Source organism: Arctopsyche grandis, chromosome 6, assembly GCF_051622035.1.
Source record: "Arctopsyche grandis isolate Sample6627 chromosome 6, ASM5162203v2, whole genome shotgun sequence".
NCBI lineage: Eukaryota > Metazoa > Arthropoda > Insecta > Trichoptera > Hydropsychidae > Arctopsyche > Arctopsyche grandis.
The window spans coordinates 15,387,543-15,408,005 of NC_135360.1; the positions used below are offsets into that span (position 1 = coordinate 15,387,543).

Consider the following 20,463-nt stretch of genomic DNA (forward strand, 5'->3'; position numbering starts at 1 on the left):
CATTATTTGTATATATTTTTATTGGATCAACATCATTTGTTTAAAGAATTTACTTATTTAATATTATCCATTGATATCTAGACAATTCTCAACTTTTTATTAAAGAAATATTGACAATTAGTTTTAAGCATGTTTAATTTGCATGCGAGTTGGGGAACTGCATATTTTTATGTATAATACCAAAGCCCCCGATTATATGAAAAACATGAATTAGCAATAATTATATAATATGTTAATGTGAAATTGTGTTCATATCATACCTAACTAAATTCATGTTTTTGAAAATGTAAGATATATTATATACATATATATCAAAATAATTGAATGCAATAATATTTACGTATTTTTTAGGCATTATTTTCAGTTTGAATTCTTACATTATATTAAATGTTGCATAAAAAAGTATTGATCTGTGGTTAAAACTTATAATTCAAGCTTTAAGACTGCTTAGAGTTATGTTTTAGTCGAAGTGTTTAATTATTATAATGTTAATTAACATAAAATAATAGGAAATTGGTGTTCAAAATGTAAAATACAAATTTCTTGTAGAATGTACTAATTACTTTTTAAACATATATGCCTACAATTTATGTATATATTTCTTAAATATTAACTATTTTATTTGAATAAACAATTTTTTTTAAGAATATCATTTATTTATTTTATACAAAATCGTTACCAACAATATATACAAGAATATTTAAAACATTATAGTTATTATAAATGTCACCCTATAACATTCAAGATTCACAAAAAATGTGCCAAATTACAGGCCCTTGGGTGTTTGAAGTCAAAATACTAGATCATTTATTTATTCATTTCAGTTTTTAGAAAATAGACTTCAAATATTGAATGAGGCAGCCAGCAAAATATTAATCTTCCAATTTTGAGATGCGAATTTTAGAATGAAAGTTGCAAAAGATCATTTAATAGATCTAAGTTATTGTGGATTTTCCCATACAACCGTTTAGCTGCTTTAACGATACATTTTACAAGATTAAAACTAGTGGTTTTTTTTTATTATGGAATATAAAAGTATGAATGGTTTGTGATCTCGCATGGATGATTTAAAGAACTGGCAATCAGATTCGAATACACTTTACGCTTATTCATCAATGTGTAATGTGTTCTTTGGTAAAATTTTCATCTGAATTTCATAACTATGTACAAAACGAAAAATACAAATATGGCAAAGAGGAATAGATAAAATATGTAATAGTTGTGACCTGCTTTGCCTAATTTTAATACCCTATTCATAGTGTTACCGAGAAAACCCCCGGTTCGATCCATATCATCGTCAATCCCTCGTAAAAGTCGATCTTGACTTCTTACTTCGTGTCCAATATCAATCGAAAGTGATTTTAATACGCCGATTTTACCGCTCAATTCGTCTGCCATTCTATCGTTTTCAGCTTCCAGCGCTTCATTTTGATTTTGGGATAAAGGTGTATAGTTGTAGTTATTCGCTCGTCTCATTTTGCTTGTGCCTAAGCCTGCCAGAATGGGGCCGTTCGTCTATATACAGAAAACATACACGTTTACGTCAATTTATTGTAAAATTTTAAATAACAAGAATAATAATTTGATTTACCTCAGGTAAAAAATGATCAGTTAAAGAGATTTCGGAGATATAATTGAAAAATTAAAATGATGAAATAATGACAGTTATCAGACACCGCCACTGACAGAAACAGTCGACGTTTCACTTGGCCTTAACAACACCATTCACGTACTATACTACACAACAAACACAGCTGAAAGAAAATCCAGATATAGGGGAAATAATACAGTCGTTGGCCATTTATAAACACAAAAAAGCAATGTATTTATATATTTCAATCAATTAATATTGAATAGGAGTTCCATCACTTTAATGTAATGCTTATTGCAATGTGTTTCTTATTTACTGACGCATATCTTTATAATAGATCTTAAAAAAAAATGTATTATAGATAACAATGCTTCTTAAGGTCTGTTCATACCTAGTCAGCACGTACCGACTTCAGCAGGTATCCGGCCGTACGAAAAGTATTCTTTGGTACATTTTGTATGGGTAGATTCATACCAACCGTCACGTTTACGCCACGGCAGGCTTACAGCAGTACCCGATATTTCCTGTTCATACCTTACAGCAACATCCGTCAACGTATCGTATCCGTTTTTTTGGCCATCGTGGAAATATACACGCGAATTACGTGCCACGAGTCTGCCGCTTTGCTGTTTTGGACCAATTATCGATAGTGACAGTCGACAGCTGTTCAATCTTTCAACATGGTTTTGGCGCAAATATTAAAAAATATTAAAAAAAAATTTAAATTTTTTACGGAAATATTTAAAAAAATTTGTCCATCATCCACAAGCTCCTTATACAGTGTCCGAAACTCTCCTTTGGTTTTTCTATTTTTTAACATGGGATGCACATCAAAACGCCTCCGTGCTTTTTTATTGCCTTCTTGAGCTTCTTCTTTCAACAACAGCGCGATTATACATAATTTTTCGTTCGATAAACGTCGAAACATTTTTGCTGACTTGTATTCTGACGCGTAGCTACGAATGCACGTGTATGCATTCATATTGCAAGTACTCGACAATACGACGTAAGCAATATTGCGCCGTATCGTCATGGCCTCTAATGTACATATATGTAAGCCGATTTTGCCTTGCACTCGGCCAAATTGCTGTAAACGTGACGTGACCGCGACATGTAGGTAGATATGAATAGAAATGTAATAAAATGACATATTTGAAACGGAGTCGTGCAGTGCTGTTAAGTATGAACAGACCTTAATGCATTATTGTAATCGAAATGGCCAAATACTATCACATTACATCGCAGATGGACAAAAATTTTTTAAATATTTCCGTAAAAAACATGTTGAGAGATTGAACAGCTGTCAACTGTCACTATCGATAATTGGTCCAAAACAGCAAAGCGGCAGACTCATAGCACGTAATTCGCGTGTATATTTTCACGATGGCCAAAAAAACGGATACGATACGTTGACGGATGTTGCTGTAAGGTATGAACAGGAAATGTCGGGTACTGCTGTACGCCTGCCGTGGTGTAAACGTGACGGTTGGTATGAATATACCCATACAAAATGTATCAAAGAATACTTTTCGTACGGCCGGATACCTGCTGAAGTCGGTACGTGCTAGGTATGAACAGACCTTTAACGTCAATTAATGGTAAAATCAAATAATAATGAACAGGAATACCATCAGTTGATTAACGATTTTAATATTTCCCACATCAGATTATGTTGACACAAATTTTAGACGGTAGAAAATCAGAAAATATAATTTTTGTAATGTAATAAAAATAAATAAAATATAAAAGGCGAATGGTCAGCAATCGATTGGTTATGAACCGCGAAAGAAGTTGCGGAGCGTTGCGCAGTTACCAGTTTACGATCGGTCGTAGGCGCGGTGGTTGTGTCCGGTTCCGGTTCCAGTTCCAGTGTTCAGTTTAGTGACTCTTCTCAACTCTCACCTAGTAACTCTTCAGCCAGCATCATGTTCAGCGGCATTTCAGGTTCACACACATCTACATTTATTGCACACTACTTTATCACTTTTCATGCACTCCGTAGTCTTTCGTATTTACTTTTTCAAATTCAATCAAACCGCCAATTTGAAATTCAATATTAATTGCACCACCAATTAAATCCAATAAGCGAAACACATTCTGTTCATTATGGCATACATATGCCGGAATATATTTGCACTCGTCGTCAAGACTTTTGCGCAATGCGGTCGATTTTTTTCAGTATTGATTTCGCTTCATGATCAATGTATATTCTTATTGATATTTAACTTATGTATGTATATTACTTCCGAATACGATTTATTGTTATTTTCTTTAAAAATTAGTACATTTACATTAATATTTTACAAAAACTGTTTTATTATATTTATAATCCAATCGTTTATAAGTACTTATAATGCACACATACATATTGGCTCATAATTGATCGATTTTTAGTATAAATTTTGTTGTATTTTTTTACTGTATATAATAATTTAAATAGAATGTAATGCATGCACTCTGTAGTTAGTTGTGCAATCATTGCATGCGAAAATTTTGTTATTCGAGTGTGCATTCTAGTTTAATTATTTGACTACATATGCACTTTATGCAGTGCATATGAATTTTTAGATAAATTGTTCTGATTACTTTTTTGTTATTATTATCTTGAATTACTGTATTCTATTCTTTTTTTTTATATTTTGTGATTGATTTTACTAGTAGAAATGTTGATTAGGAATTTTCTCATTTGTATGTTTCTATTTATGTATGCTATTTTCATTATCTATTAAAAATTATGCGCTCTTAATGAAATCACCCAAGAAAATTCGACACACGTATGATTTACAAGCTCGCAAATATTTTTATGACTTTTTTTGATGTACATATGTATTTGTATTTTTTAATTGAACCTCAGTCCACTCAGTATCGCATATTTTTTATTTATCGTATTTTTTCTTGGTAGGAGGGAAAGAAAAGTTTATCGACCGTTAGTTACCAACGCGAATTTTGACCTTTTAATTTACAAATAGATATATATGTACATACATATATACATATATACATATATACATATATACATATATATAAAATCGGAAATTTATAAAATAAGGCAGTGCCAATTGTTTTTTTTTTTTTGAGATATTTTATTATTGTAGAGAAATTATTTTTAATTTGATTTTACGCACTGATTGAAAAATATAGGTAAAATATTTTGATCCATTTTAAAAGATTTTTGAAATTTTCTACACATATATTACGATATGTACATATATACAAAATTCCGTGTCCATTTCCGTATTTAGTTGTTTGTATATAAATTTGGTCAGGGTCGTTTTTTTTTCTGCAAAAACTCACTAGTCAGGGATTACAATTCCAAAAACCAATTCAATTCAAATACGATGGAGAAAAACCAGCAGTAGTCAAGATTACCTAGTTAATTTAAAAGAAAAAAAATTAAACACAAATAAATACCCAAAGAAACTCCCGACAATTTCTATTTTCAAAATAATGGCTGGAACCTGAAAAAACTACTTACTATAGCCATATAAATGACCGTTGTGAATGTGGCTCACTTTGTATGGGAGTTTCTGGCAAAACTTTGAATCCTCGTCAGTCAAAACTTATCATTAAAAACTTACCAATTAAACTGCAACAGATGATTATTGAGCATGTATTTTTTTTTTAATAATTATGAAATGTATGGAAAAACCCATTTATTTTACAAGTTTTATATTAATTAGTTTGTTGAGATAGATCAATTGGTAGGAGGCATAGGATATATGTAGTTTAAAATTTATTAAGTTTTACAAGCTTTTTATTATTTTATCTCAAGGAAATCTAAAATTCGAATTTTTCACTACGGCCAGTATACAGTCACTACATCTGATATATATAACGCGTTTTCTGTTCTGTAAGGAAATGTAAAATAGTTAGAAGGGAAAATAAAAAGGATAAAATTGTAAAAAAATACATGGTACAATATATGTATGCATATGTAAATTTGGGTAAGCGGATTATTGCGCAAATTGCGATCAATTTTTGTGGCACGATAATCGTTGCTACAAAAATCGCGTACACGGAATATCTGGCACAAGAGTTCTGGTTAATACAATATTTCGCGTGGCTACCTTTCGATTGATGGAGTTTTTGGGTGCCAGATGTTCTGTGATCGAGATTTTAGTGACGTGGACGAGATCGTTTTTTGTGAAATAATCACTGAACTATAAATTTGATAAAGAATATTTGTATTCTTAATCTGTATAGCATACTCTTCGCGTTGGAGCAAACTATTAAATGAGTGTGCATGACTTTATCTACATACATATGTACTGTAATTTTTTTTTACTTTATGTATGTAGTAACAATAGATGAAGTTTTATGATCATGCGAAAATTCTAACTGGAGATTTTGACTGATTCGAACTCGGAATCGATCACTGATCACGTTTTCATGATCTAGAAAAAAATGTGTGTATCTGTGTGTCTGTGTATTTTGGGGATTTTTTGAACACCGTTAGTCCTATCGAACTGAAACTTAGTATCGGTTGCTGAAATTCTTATCGATACGACGTAAATTTTTTTCAATTTTTTAAGTTGACCGGAAGTGGTACCTCCCCCTTATAGGTGTCCTCTTTTTTATGTTTTTGAATTCAACTATCTCCCAAACCACTAATCAAATCGGACTGATTTTTTTTTACAATTTATATGTAACTAGTTGTTTTACCCGGCTTCGCTCAGTATTTCTAATATAAACAGCTTAAACATGGCGAATCTGAATCTGAAAAAATTCAACCATCGAATCGTTGTCACAGAAACTGATTTGTTTTCGATGTTACCAACCAACAGTACATACTTACATGCAAAGTCTCTTTTGAAATTACATATATATTAGAATATTAGATTTCGAAAGAGACTTAGTAACTATGTATGTATGTAAGTATGTAAGGTTTGTTGGTATCATCGAAAACAAATCAAAGTTTCTATGACGACGATTCGATATATATTTTTTTCGATATTTAATCTAAAAATTCATATAATTCTTGTCAAAAATTATACAATGTATATGTACTCGTGCCTTGAACGGAAAAAAATGTATATACATCAGTGGCGGCTCGTGAGAATTCATAGAGGGGGGGGGGGGGGGGGGGCTGCAGAGATTAACCGGGATGTAATAGCTGGTTGACCATACCGGTGATCAAATGCAGACAGAAATAGCATGCTTATGTACTATACTGGGAGGTCTGCAGCCCTGCAGCCCATATGAACGACAAAAATAGCATGCATTTGTACTATACTGGGAGGGCTGTAGCCTCGCAGCCTATATAGACGAGCCGCCACTGATATACATATATATATTTTCAAAATAATTTTATTGAAAAAAAAATTGGAAACCCGTTGTTCCAAAATTGGGGTGACACCACTGCATTTCGTATGCCTTTTTGCTGATTTGCTGATCCAACGCCTTATAGGAGGGTTGCTTGACTGACTATCTTTTCACTGTCGTGTCGTGTTCATTTGGATATATGTGCAATTGTATGCCAAATTTGCACCACGGCTACGTCAATTTCTACTGTTTTCGATTCACATCAGTTCCGACGCCATACCGGAAGCCCCCTTTTGGCACACTTCGTTAGGACTTTCAGGGGCCCCGGCTTGGGCCTCCACTTGGAAATAGCACTTCAGTTCGTGTGGCTATTTCCACGCTCTCTCTCTCTCTCTGCTCTTTACTATGCGGCTTCGATTCGACGGACACGTCAAATCGTATATTTGGCATTGACACGTGACACCACTGCACCGAGACCTCTCCTCTTCAATGACGCCTCCTCAACACCATTTCGATCGCTTTCTCCATGTCCTCCTACAATTCGGGGACGGGGATCAAGTGGTCACTTGACCTCTGGTTGGCGACCCCTGGCTCTGCCTCAGGAATGCCGTGGTGTCCTTGCTCGTGACGCGGATGACATCATCGTGGTTGCGCCATCGCCATCACCATCACCATCGCCGTCGTAATTACGTACATTTTATACTAGACCAGCCTCAGACCGGCTCTCTCGAGTGTTTATGCACTCACGGTCGACGTGGGCCATGTAGCCATTGCAATGTTTTGACCGGCACTTAATGTATACTAAACAGAATTTACCGTGTGTTATTATTGATTGATGTTATAGCATTTGTTGCTCATACATACATATTTGTCTTCACATTCTGTCGCCGTTTTGCAATGTGTGCATTGCTTGTAAATAACCAAATAAAATATTTGAGGATTGATTTAAATTATTATTTTTTTCGTTCGGGGGATAATTGCGTGAATAATTTGCAATTAAATCTGTGTAAACAGTAAATCAGCGAGGTGAACTTGTTTGCATTGTGTTGAAAATTGATGAAAGTTTTATTTACAAAGTGGCGATTTTACTATGATGTCGCTCAATTAAAGCTTTAACGGCCGTCTGCAATCATTAAATGGTATATATATTTTTTTATTTTAGTGTAAAAATACCTTTCAAGGTTTTTTTTTAAATATTTCTATACACTGAGGCAACACAAAAACATCCAATCCGCATCAGTAATATTTCGAACACTTCAATGAATAATGTAAATATGAAATATTAACATAGGTCACAGTATATTTTGTCACTGTGTCATGTTTGCCTTTATATTTCACAAATAAGCTTCACATATGTGGTTAATGTGGTGAGTCCTTTTTGCAAAACTTTTTACACTTTATTCAATTTTGAAGTGTCAGTTTGATACTGTTGTCTCCGTGTGTATAATATAATGTGTGAATAAGTTGATATCACTGATATATGCAGCTTAAAGATGAGTCATCACTAGTGAGCGGACCCAAAGCGCGCCGTTCATTGTTCAATTGTTGTAAATGCTTTGTTAAAGGTTCGCCGAACCTTTTTTTTTTCACTCTATCTTTGTAAATAGAGCCAAACCGCCTCGATTCCTGGAAAAAGCACGCTCTCTATCCGCAGTCTAGTCATCACTAGAGGTAGGACCGGAAGCGCGCCGTCTATTGTTCCATTATTGTAAATGCTTTGTAAAAAAGGTTCGGCAAACCTTTAACAATGCATTTACAACATGTGAACAATGGACAGCGCGCTCTGGGTCCGCTCTTTAGTCATCACATCATAAAATATGTTTAGAGCTTGAAATATACCTGGGATATACTCAGTAGCGTAACTGCTATGACGCAGGGTATGCGGTGCATGCGGGCCCTTTGGTTTCGGGGGCCTCTTGAGAATTTCCAATTATTTTTTATATATTTACAGTATTTCTTTTAAGAAAAAATAAATTTATTTATTAATAAAAATAAGAATTCACTCACAAAAAAATCAATTCACAAAAAAAATTTTCATTAATCGTCACGGTTCTTAATCCTCACCTTACTTTTTTAGTGAATTTGTAAATCGAGCTTTCGGCCATAAATATAGATATATTGTAATATTTATTCAAGTGATCAAATATGTCACTTCATACCTGAAGTGAGTAAGATTTTAAATAGCGAATCACGGCTGAAGTATTTTTCTAGTATTAAACTGCATATACTTAACAAGAAAAAGTATCAGTATTACATAGTACATATGTTGGAATATATCTTCAGCGATTTGTAACTTTCCAAGTTTCCTACGCATTAAATGATTTAGGTTTCGTTTGACGTCAAGAAATTTTTGCTCTCTTTCGATTGATTAAAACACATAGAAATGGTTCTGAATTTTCTATTTTTACCACTCTAAAATTATAATCAGTGCGTTTTTTTTTTTATACATTTCATATAATTCGGTGCGTGAGCTTGTGGCTGTCGTCTATTTGGAGATGATCATATTATCTTCGACCTATATTCGGTTGTGTGACCTACAACGACCGATGGAAATTCATAAAAGTGGCGTTCTTGACCCAATTACACATACTTACCCACCCTAAAAAAAAAATGGTAGTGTTTTACATTCAGATATGCATGCCCATTAGATTCTAATAAGGACACGTTGTGTAGAAGTATAAAGTATGTAATTATAGTTGCATGGTAACACATAATAAACGTAGTATTTTTTTGATTCAACATGACTAACGATTCGTTTTGTACGCATTTCATGTCTGAACTTGCACACACAATAGACAAAGGTGAGTGTATTGATTTTTAATTAATTTCTAAATGTGTCTTTTGAATTCACCTGTGTTGTGTTTCCTCTACCTTCCCTTGGTTAGATGTTGTTGTCACACTTTGGTGATCTTCTACTTCTACTGCCACATTGGAGCTGGTTGGGTTCAGTCGAACTGGTTTGTCGGGTGTCGGTCGACGCCCACAAGTTCAATATTCAAATCACAACCTGTACAAACATCAATATGTATGTAGATATGTAATATATGTATGCGATCGAAAGTGATTTTTCATTATCAAGTGCGTGAAACATTGTACAGGTGTGTGTATGTGCATCATGAGGAATTCAAGCAAACATATGTATTTTTATTGTAATTCAATACTCATGTGTATGTATGTAGTTAGCGTTCTGGCACATAATCTTATTGAAGATGAGCTCACGTTTTGAATTTCTTTCATTGCTGATTCATACTGTAAACAATTTGTGGTTCAATTTTGTTGAATATGCACGACGAGTCGATTTTCACCGTGCTTTCACTGAAAGATTGAGTGGAAGAGGTTTCTAAGATGTGTTGGTTTGAATGTGCACCTTGTTTGTCTTGGGTAGAAAGTCGGCAACATTCGGTTGAGCGACTTCGACTACTAATGTGTAAAATAAAATGACAGCAACTTTGATTAAAATGATTTATTTGCAAGTAAAAAGATTGACTTTTACTCTATTCTAGATTCGGGTATTCTTTTTGAGATTAAGATTTCTAGATTTGCGTGTAATTTTGTTTGGAATCTTGCATTACTTGGGACTTTGATCAAACGATTAAAAAAAATCTACCTTTTAAACTATAAATACAAAGAAAAAATGAAAATCGGACGTTTGTTAGTGAAAGAAACTTTCTTCATAGACTAGAAATTATTAAAAGAAATAGCACACATTTTTTGTTACCACTTGATCTTATGATGATTTGCGCTTTAAAAAGTTACAATTCATATTTGTAAATGTTGTGTCTTCATTTCTTGACGGTTGATTTACAACTGCTGACACTTTTTTTACTGGATATATAGCACAGCTATGTGTACTTATATATTGTTAAATAATCAAGTAAGACATGCGTATATATGTATGTAGGTCTGCAAAAATAATCCAACCCACCTGAGTAAATATACAACTTCATACAATACTACTTCTATTCATACTATACAGCAGCGCACAATTCGGCACGTTCTGACTTGTTTTGGCCAAGTGCAAGGCAAAATCGGCTTACATATACATTACAGAGCGCGACGATACGGCGCGATATTGCTTGCGTCGTATCCTCGAGTCAATATTGTGACAATATGACGATTCCGAAGATATTCAAATGCGCATGCGCACTTTCGTTAGTGCGCCTGCACTCGCTGTTATTACGTCACGTCGTCTGTGAATATTTTCAAAAAAAAAACAACAACCGGTTTTGTTTGATATTTACTGCTGTATAACATGAATAGATTTGTCGGCTACTGATATTATGTCTACGCTACGAAGGCATTACTGAGCATATGAATGTTTCCATATATTATAGAATGTACCAAAGAATACTTTTTGTGTTGTGCCAGTGTGATAATATGTAATACAAATAATGCGTTCACTGTTTAGTTGTGATGGAACCACATTGATCGTGTGGTTTAGTTCCATTTATATGTAGAATTGGGTTAATATTTTGGGCAATGATTAACATTCTACCAGCTCTGGATCATTGGATATAGAACTAAAACCTAGCATTGTGCATTTACAGTTATTTCAGGTGGTGTTTTCAGGTTCGTTTCAGCAGACCGACCTTCTTTTCCAGATCGATGCGGCCTTCGTCTGGAGTCGCCCAGTCTGGCGCTAGTTCCGATTTGTGTCGTTCGCTACACGTAGCCATTAAAACTTTTACCATAGGACAAACCCATAAAGACAATTACGAGCACTTCTCAGCAAACGGAAGGGTCATCGTATATCCCGGCCGACCGTCGACCCATTAACCCACTTTCGTCTGTCATAACACGACTCTGGGTAATTAATTACCGGCCTGGCAACTCACCAGGTGACTCCGTCCGTCTTCTTCTCGTCAACCATCGTCACCGATTCATCATCACTCCCTTCTGCTCTAGCACTAAGCGTGAGCTAATTGCGCGTAATTGCTGTTCGGTCAGCAGTTTTCGCGGTGACGCAACCCCTCGATGACCGCACCTTACCACTATTTCTGTGTCACAATTATCGTTTAATATCACGCTTCATGTGTGTGTTTCTCTCTTTGACCTGATTATTCTACGATGCGGTTGCTTTGAAATACTACGTATCGGATCGATACTGATCATTGGAACTCGGTGCGTGCTCGTTTGACCCCCCTCCCCCAATCTTTGTGTGTATCTTCGGGTCGTTCCAGCCTGTCGTGGACTCTTGAGGACGATGTCCGATCTGGTGATGTTTTATTTGGGGGTTTAAATTTGAGATAACGGCGTGTTATGTGTGGGTTCAAAGACATTTCGTTCAATTGACGTTTTGTCAGATGGACGTTTATTCAATGACCACTTGTGTCGTCTATTATGTGTGTTTTATGTGGGAAAATATTTTAATACCTTATGAGTTAACAGTATGAATCAGTTGCTATGTATATCTCTAGTCATAGTTTATATATATATATATATATATATATATATATATATATATATATATATATATATATATATATATATATATATATTTATTACGAATATAATCACACTTTGAAAAATGAAGAAATGTAAGTTTATTTTGTTTGAAAATCTCGTTGAAAATGGAATCATTGAAAAGCTTGTTAAAAAGGTGAAACAACACGTGTATTCAAATGTACAGATGATTGATGTTCTTATGGAAGTATTTAGAATGTACTACTTTATACCCATCGAACTGACAGTCGTTTTATAATTTACTAGTTGTTTTACCCGGCTTCGCTCGGTATTTGTAATATAAACAGCTTAAACATGGCAAAACAATCTAATAGTAAACATTCATTTGTTTCTCCCAACAAACCTTTAAAATTTACATAAATATGTATATATAAAGTCTCTTTCGAAATTATATATAAGATTTCATAAAGATAAATTATGAAGCGACTGTCTACTGTGCTACTGTGCAAATTAAATAATAAAGTGGTTCAACTCAGTAGGTAAGAGCCAAGAGAAAACTCGGACCAAAAAAGGGTGATTAAGAATAAAAAAAAAATAAGTACATAAACTGCTTATGGTAAATTTTGTCGGCGAATTCGTCACCGCTGGGCAGACGGGAATTTGCAGGCTTCATTTATACCGTTTATTATTTCGGATCGAGTCCTTAAAAGTAGCTGGATCTTGGGAATTTGTACCGTCTCCCCCCCCCCCCTCCTCACCTCGGGCCTGGGTAAGAGAATGATGTGAACATTTTTCGACATGTTGATATTTGAAGCGTTTAATACAAACAAATCAATATCTACATGAATATCTACATTTTCTTCCACGTGCTGTGCAAATTTGGATCACTTTTATGTACCGGAAAAATTCATTGCAACTAATGATTTTTGTGAATACAAGCTCAATTTATGTATTGCCTTTGTACCAATGGGCTAATGTCTTGCCTTAAACCTTCATTCGAAGTTTTCGTTTGATCGTACTCCAATTTGCTCCAAAATTACTTTGACCATGACTTTTGAGCTATGTGAACTCGAAAACATAAAAGTTATGGTAAAATCGCACGCATACCAATTAAATTATTTCCATAAAGGCAAAAACATATAAGAGCAATACGTAGTAAAAATCTCCAAGTCGAATACTTACTTGTGCAGTATATTAAATATAACTTTTCATTTGATTATGATAATCAGGAGCGCTTCGCCATTACATGTTCAATGTGTGAGTTTAATTGGGTGACATCTTCATCACAATGACATCACTTCCTATTATAAACATACATATATAAGGCAAATATTTAATCGACGCGTCACGGTTGAACAAATAAGTTAACAACTTTGATACAGTGCTGTCTGTGTCTGTCCGTTTTGGTTCGATTGCATTTATGTATGTATTTATAATTATCGAAAACACTCCATATAAGTATACGAATCTTTTAAATACTACCATTTTTTTTCCACCTCTGTTGGCGGGCCATCGTGTATGATAATGATAGACATGTTACACCTTTTCCATTTTCGGCAGCTGGATTGATCACACCGGTGTGGATCTATTGCGCATAAGAAATAGTAACATTCATCGGTGAAGGTCGACTTCTGTGAGTAGCAGGTCTAAAATTCACGTGTATGTGTGTTCGTTTAATTTTTGTTTTTATTGTTTCCGATGACCTCACCTTGTGTAGGTGATGTTCGAAAACGAAGTCGTTTGATTCATATTATGTATTTCCTAAAAAAAATTTTTGGCAAGGTCTAATCGGCGACGCTTCGGCGCGAAAGGGTTAAAAACACGCTCCAGGTGAATTCGCTTCGCAATGCAACTCTGTATGTTCTTTATCGCTGAGCGCACTTCTGCCAAGTAGCCAAGTGTTTAAAATACACGTACAAAAGATTTATTTTTAAACGACGCGAAACGTGCTTTTCTCTTGTGTGTGTGCTCTTTTGCGTCGGAAAATATTGTTTTGATTTGCGAGAAATTGATTTTGTAATCCAGTTTGTTTATTGGCATAAACTCTGATATCGAGCTAAGTTTATGCGAACTGGATCGGTTCGCAAGTGAGCGTGTAATTCCGATTTCTGTTCATTTAATGTATAATACATTTGAGTCAGTGGTGATTCGTCATCGATGCCATTGATTAATTATTAATAATTACGTATAAAGTTCTTAGAAGCAGCGACTTCTGATGTGTATATGCATGTTACAGTCCAAGTGTACATTTTGTTCGTTCATGAACATGCTAGTTTGTTCATACACGGACCCATTTGGCCAGTTATAGTGCATACAAAAAAACGGTTCGATGATTACATCCCAAATGTGAATCGCTACTGGGATAGCCGCCGCTACGAAAATCTCTCGCGCGAGTCTACTGTCGTATGAAAATCCGCCGCACAGGAAAATTGCCGTACAAAAAACTGCTCAAAATGCCCAAAACTAGTAAAAAAAAGCATTTTCTGAGCTTAAATAAGGTTCTAACATAGAAATTTTACTGAAAGGTTTCAACCATAGATATATAATACACATAGATGGGCCCTGACGCGTGATTTTGGTTGGAGATCTTGTCGTCACTAACTGAGGGGTGCGGGGGGTTTAACTAGCGGGGAAGTTGGGAAAAAAAAAGGTTTTTTTCCCTACGACGCAACGGTCGGCGGTTTTTTTTCACTTCCCCGCTAGTTAAACCCCCCGCACCCCTCAGTTAGTGACGACTAGATCTCCGCATATCTATCGACAAGATCTCCTCAATCGACCTTTCCTACTTAGAAGCTAACTACCTACTGAGAGAAAGTGTGCATGCGCCATGTATTTTGCATGCGCCAAAAGGGAGACCAGTATAAAGCGTGAGGGCGGATCTATGTATTATACATCTATGGTTCCAACATAGAAATTTTAACACGTGGAAAGGAGTTAGTATTGATTATTTCTTCTCATACTTCTCTCACATTCGACATGTTGAAGCTGAAATTTTCCTTTCACACAATGAATATATATTTGCCTTTGATGTATCACCGTGTTTCTTATTGGTACTTGCTTCGTGTGTTTGGTAAATTGCGAGTATTGATTCTGGTTGCCTTCATGTTTAATACACATATGTATTGTTTACAATTTTCGAGTGCTTGGTTTATATACAATGTGACTATTTTGTGTAAATTATATAGAAGGCATAGTCTCTAACTTTGTGTGTATATTCTTAGATATACATATCTGTATAGCATTTGAGAACCTCTGGTTTATATTCGAGACGTATCGTTTCGTCGCAATATATCTTCGATGGCTTTTCGAGGTCGTGTGAAAATATGGTAGGTAGCACACCATACTGGCTTCTAATCTGACCGTCAAATGTGGACACGGCGTCGAATTTCCCCTCGGGAAACTTCACAGGCATTTTTCCTCGGCCGTTTGAATCCGCACAAAGAGCTTTGTTGAATCGGAAGCATTAATCGGCCAGTTGCGAAACGTCTGCACACAAGTGGGAGGTCGTCTGTTCTATTTCCAGTCGGTTTGACACATGTTCCAAATTGCATATCCACGTGTACGCCTCATCGCCATGTGCCTTTGTGTACTCTTCGCTCCTTGTGACGCACTTGTGAGAAATAGCAACTTCTTTATCTGGGGTTTTTGCCTTTGCGTTGTCTTTGGGTCACCACATCGATTATGCTGGTTTTTGCCGGCGAGAGATGCTCGAATGTTGGGGTGCGTTCCCCCACTAGTCTCAACCGGTTTGTCTGTCCAACGGTAAACTCCAAGTTCGAATACCCTGCCCTGGCTCTAGGTGTGGCTGCCGCCATGGCCTTGAATAGGTGCTCATGCACTCTACAGCATGCCTTGGAATCTTCTCATCTCGAAATTCCATCAAGTACATTCGTACAAGCTTTGCAAATCCAGTCTTATACCAATTACAATTTGATTTTCTTCTACTCTTTCTACGAGCATCAAAAATCTTGTTTTTTCAAAATATATATTATTATGATGAAGCTTTTGTTTTTAACTTACGATTGTGTGTGGGTTTGGAAAACATGTAAGCTCACAACACATATGGAATTTTACATGCTTTATGTGCCTACAAGATGGAAAATGTTGTACATATATCCATTTAAAATTTTAAATATAAAATATATTTATTTCAAGTAGAGAACATTTTGAAAAAAATCAACACTTTCAAACGAATGAGTACAAAATTCATAGTTTACTAACACAATACATATATTTCGATGCGGTGCAAACGATCGACAAGCGCCAGACAGACTGAACCACAGATTAACGACACTTGTACCTTATGCGTGCGCACTGCTCGCACTTACACTAAGCGAAATCTACCCAGAGTCCCGACATGTGTATACGTTATGTGCTTCTGATACTTTAGTTCCGAATTTTGCCTTATTAAACTCGCCAGAAAGATCCAACTCAATTTTAACAATTACCATTTTAATAATTGCATCTGTGCACATCGAAAGGTTACTCGTCATCTGATGTGCAATCTATCATCCGTGAAATCGAGAATTGCGTTTAAAGCAGCCATCCAGTTTAATCTGTGGTTCAGTCTGTCTGGCGCTTGTCGATCGTTTGCAACAAACCCATATATTTATCTAAGCAACAGTGTATAGTATGCTTTATATATACTTATATGTAAGGTTTATTTAATATAATTTTAAAGGAATAGTTTTTGAACTAAGCGTGTATCTCTTCTTTGTAATATATAATTTCGAAAGAGACTTTGTAAGTATGTAAGTATTGTTGGTTCGTAAATCCATGACGTCATCATTCAAATAAATTTGAATAAAATAAAATGTTTACTATTAGATTGGCCATGTTTAAGCGGTTTGTATTACAAATCCCGAGCGAAGCCGGGTAAAAACACTAGTATTATATAAGTTTAAAATATATGGTTGTCCCGCGTTGATTATCAATTTAGTTTCTGTCTGTGAAACCGACTGTAATAAATCGGGCGTGTGTAATAATTTAAAATTCTGCATTAAATGCTTGTGTAGGCCCATTTCCTGCAATCGCACTGCGATGAGGTCACGAGTATAAAACTATGCGAATTCAAACCACTGACTGGAAATGCAAACTCATATCTCGGAATAAATATGTAAAAATATACAAAAGTAATGAGTGGATCCACTCTACGGTCGTTTATCTAAAAATTTGCGGTATGATATTAACATAGTATATTGTCAAATAAATAATTCATAATGCGATAGTTGGTACCTGGTGTGCTCTCAACCATGACCTATTCGAATTAAAATTCATATTTTTATCGATTATGCGTCATTTTTATAATGCAAGTGCTCGCTTAGTAGCATCTTTATATTAAAATTAAGTTATAATATAGTCAAATTTAAATTTTGGTCAAAGTATGCGTGTGCGTGCCAAAGAATGGTATTTTATCACGGTATTTATGACCGACATTGGTCATTCGATGATGGTAATCTGTCTTCTGAACGTTTGTAGAGGATTTTTTACTTAATTGAACGCATAGACGTTAATTACGACGGCATTCCTACGTCGTATAAACCGTCTTCAATAGATGAAGAATTCTCAAGTGTGGGCGGGCAACAGTCTGAATTCATCACATTTTTATGCTTGCGAAACGTTCAGATTTCATCACAAGCCGGGAACTACTAGAAAAATGGGAACTCGTCTATATCTAGGCCCCCCTGCTGGATAGATTATTTATTGGTTCAGTCAAATTATTTGAAAACGTTCACTTCTTCCATTGTGTATTTCGATAGCGAGTTTTTTTCTTTGATTTTTTCCATTTATCTATAGCTTGTTATAATGGATTTGGGTATTTGAAATAAAATTTAATTCGATTTAATTTGTTGTATAGGTGCTTTCAAAAACTTCGGCGAGAAGACGGCAGCCCTCTTCGACCGAAAAAAGAAAGATGCCTCCAACTTGGCTGCAGAAAAGGTTGCAGAGGCTTCACACATGGTAGAAGACCAAGCAAAGAAAGTCGGTGATACCATTCAGACCACCAAGAGTGATGCTGAAAAGGCCGCATTGGATGCCGCTACATCAGGTAATGAATCCGTCTAAGTAAACCATAATTTCAATGTCGTTCAAAAGTTTAAAATTCATCCTATTTTTATTCAGCGGCCGGTACAGCATCAAACACCAAGCAATCGGCCATCGATTCTCTCGACAAAGAATTCAATAAAATGGGAATGGCGGCAGAAGATGCTAAAAATTCCGCTAGCAAGGTAATTAAAATTTCTACTGCCCATTATTAAGTCGCTTTAAGGAGCCTGTGTAGTTTGCAAATGAATTTAAAATACACTTAAATAATAATGTGATGTTTTTTCAGGCTATTGACGATGGTAAACGCGCTATTGACGATACCCGGCAAGCAGCAACCACTGCCATTGATAGCACTAAGAAAGCTGTAGAAGATACAAAGAGTATGTATTTTGGATTATATTCGATAAAATGAGTACATCCTGATTATCTCCATGTCCTAATCGTAACAATAGACCATACTGATCAAAAGCTGTTTAAATTTTCTTTTATATTACAATGTGTATTGTGTTCAATATTAATTTTAATTTGAATTATCTATGCCTTCCAGATACTATCAACCAAACAGTAGACCACACCAAACAAGCTGCAGATGATGTCCGTAAAGCAGCTGAAGAGGCTAAAAACAATGCATTAAAAGCGGCAGAAGCTGCCAAAGAACAGGCTAGAAATGCTGCCAGTGAGTAATACACATATGTTTTTAATATGCCGTCGAGTCAATAATTACTTATATTTTATTTATAGATTTGTTGCGAAAACAATTGATACCCTTCAAGGTTCATCAGAATCTTTGCTTTTCAATGAACTTGATCTGGTGTTGAATTGAGTTATTTTTGTTTTTATCTGAAAATAATAATTCGCGTAACAAAAATAAATAACGGAATTGATTCATATAGAAAATTTCTCAATGGTAAAATAGTTCTTCTGAGTGCTATATTGAATTAATTAAAAAAAAATATCCATATTTTAAACCAGTGGCTTCTAAACTTATTGCTACTAGGCCTTCCTTTTGAAAAAAATCTAATCAAACCTTCATTATTTCATAAAATAATACAAACATTTTTAAATGATAAAAATTTATTAATACAAAAAAATACAAATATAATTGACAAAACAATAAAATTCTTCTTTCAACTGTATTATCATATCAGCTATTGGTATTTATTACAACTGTTTTGAATATGTTTTGCCGAACATTATTTCAACCATATCAATAGCCGCTGACGAATAGTATCACTCCCATTGTATGTGGATTTTTTTACATTTTGTGATTCTGTAAGAAACTTTGTGCGATGCTAGCAAAGCATTTGATGGCACATTAACTATTTTCTTGAATGTTTGCTTCTGTTTATTAGACAATCTAATTTTTTTTTGAAAAAATGTTATAGGCTTACCAACATATTCAGAATGCATAGTTTCAAAGTGCCGTGTTTTAATTTATTTGATCTCGTACTATCTGCAACCAAAACTTTCGTACAGAGCAAACACACTGGTCTTTCCAAGCCATTTATAATACACTTACGCGCTTGTGAATCTCAATGATAAATAAGATGAATTGTATTTTCTTGTCTAGATATTTCTACTTCCTTGTTCCTTGTCGCTTATATTCCTACTATCTTTACTTTTATTACCATCAGTATTTTAATTATTAGTGGATTTTCTTTGTAACCCATCAAAACTTACATGCGTTTCAGGAATAGATTTTAATATTATATTTTGAAAGTTTATTTATAAGTACCTATATATTATTTTATTTTGTTATAAAGTAACGCGCCTCTTTGTACTAGTCCGCGCCTCCCAGTTTTGAAATCGTTATTCTAAACTATTATTAGAGACTTCGTCATTATAAATTTCTAAATCTATTGTATGTACATATGTATATCAGTGCTTACATGTCATGTATTGAATACCAATTTATAATTATAGATGCCGCTGTTGAACAAGGAAAGAATGCTGCCAATAAAGCCGCCGAAGAAGCTTCAAATGCAGTGACAGGATTGGTAGACCAAGGTTTGCAACAAGTTGAAGGTGCAATCGACAGTGGAATGAAAGCAGCTAGTGAAAAAGCAGATGAGAAATTGAAACATGCCGACAAATATATCGACGAGAAAAGGGAAATGGTATGTAAAAGTACTCAACTTAATTACTCTGTTATTTGTAGA

General features: G+C 34.8%; 2 protein-coding genes across 3 annotated transcripts in view; one reads left to right on the plus strand and one right to left on the minus strand.

Moving 5' to 3' along the window:
• Positions 1 to 10,680, minus strand: Bet1 (blocked early in transport 1). 2 transcript variants are annotated; one of them, XM_077433163.1, is made up of 4 exons: positions 10,572 to 10,680; positions 9,705 to 9,860; positions 1,592 to 1,754; positions 1 to 1,515 (listed from the first exon to the last, which is right to left on the minus strand). In XM_077433163.1, exon 4 carries the CDS (start codon positions 1,474 to 1,476, stop codon positions 1,144 to 1,146), a length of 333 nt encoding a protein of 110 aa, XP_077289289.1. In that variant the 5' UTR covers positions 1,477 to 1,515; positions 1,592 to 1,754; positions 9,705 to 9,860; positions 10,572 to 10,680; the 3' UTR covers positions 1 to 1,143. The 2 variants fall into 2 exon arrangements, with proteins under 2 accessions (XP_077289289.1, XP_077289290.1); XM_077433164.1 differs by lacking the exons at positions 9,705 to 9,860; positions 10,572 to 10,680 and adding an exon at positions 3,405 to 4,488.
• The window catches only part of LOC143913408 (uncharacterized), an 18,336-nt gene continuing 1,246 nt past the window's right edge, over positions 3,374 to 20,463 (plus strand). Inside the window, exons 1-6 of the mRNA XM_077433160.1 lie at positions 3,374 to 3,535; positions 18,114 to 18,305; positions 18,380 to 18,486; positions 18,591 to 18,684; positions 18,852 to 18,980; positions 20,228 to 20,421. Coding sequence (XP_077289286.1) covers positions 3,517 to 3,535; positions 18,114 to 18,305; positions 18,380 to 18,486; positions 18,591 to 18,684; positions 18,852 to 18,980; positions 20,228 to 20,421 — 735 coding nt within the window. The 5' untranslated portion in view covers positions 3,374 to 3,516. The remainder of the gene's footprint in view (positions 3,536 to 18,113; positions 18,306 to 18,379; positions 18,487 to 18,590; positions 18,685 to 18,851; positions 18,981 to 20,227; positions 20,422 to 20,463) is intronic.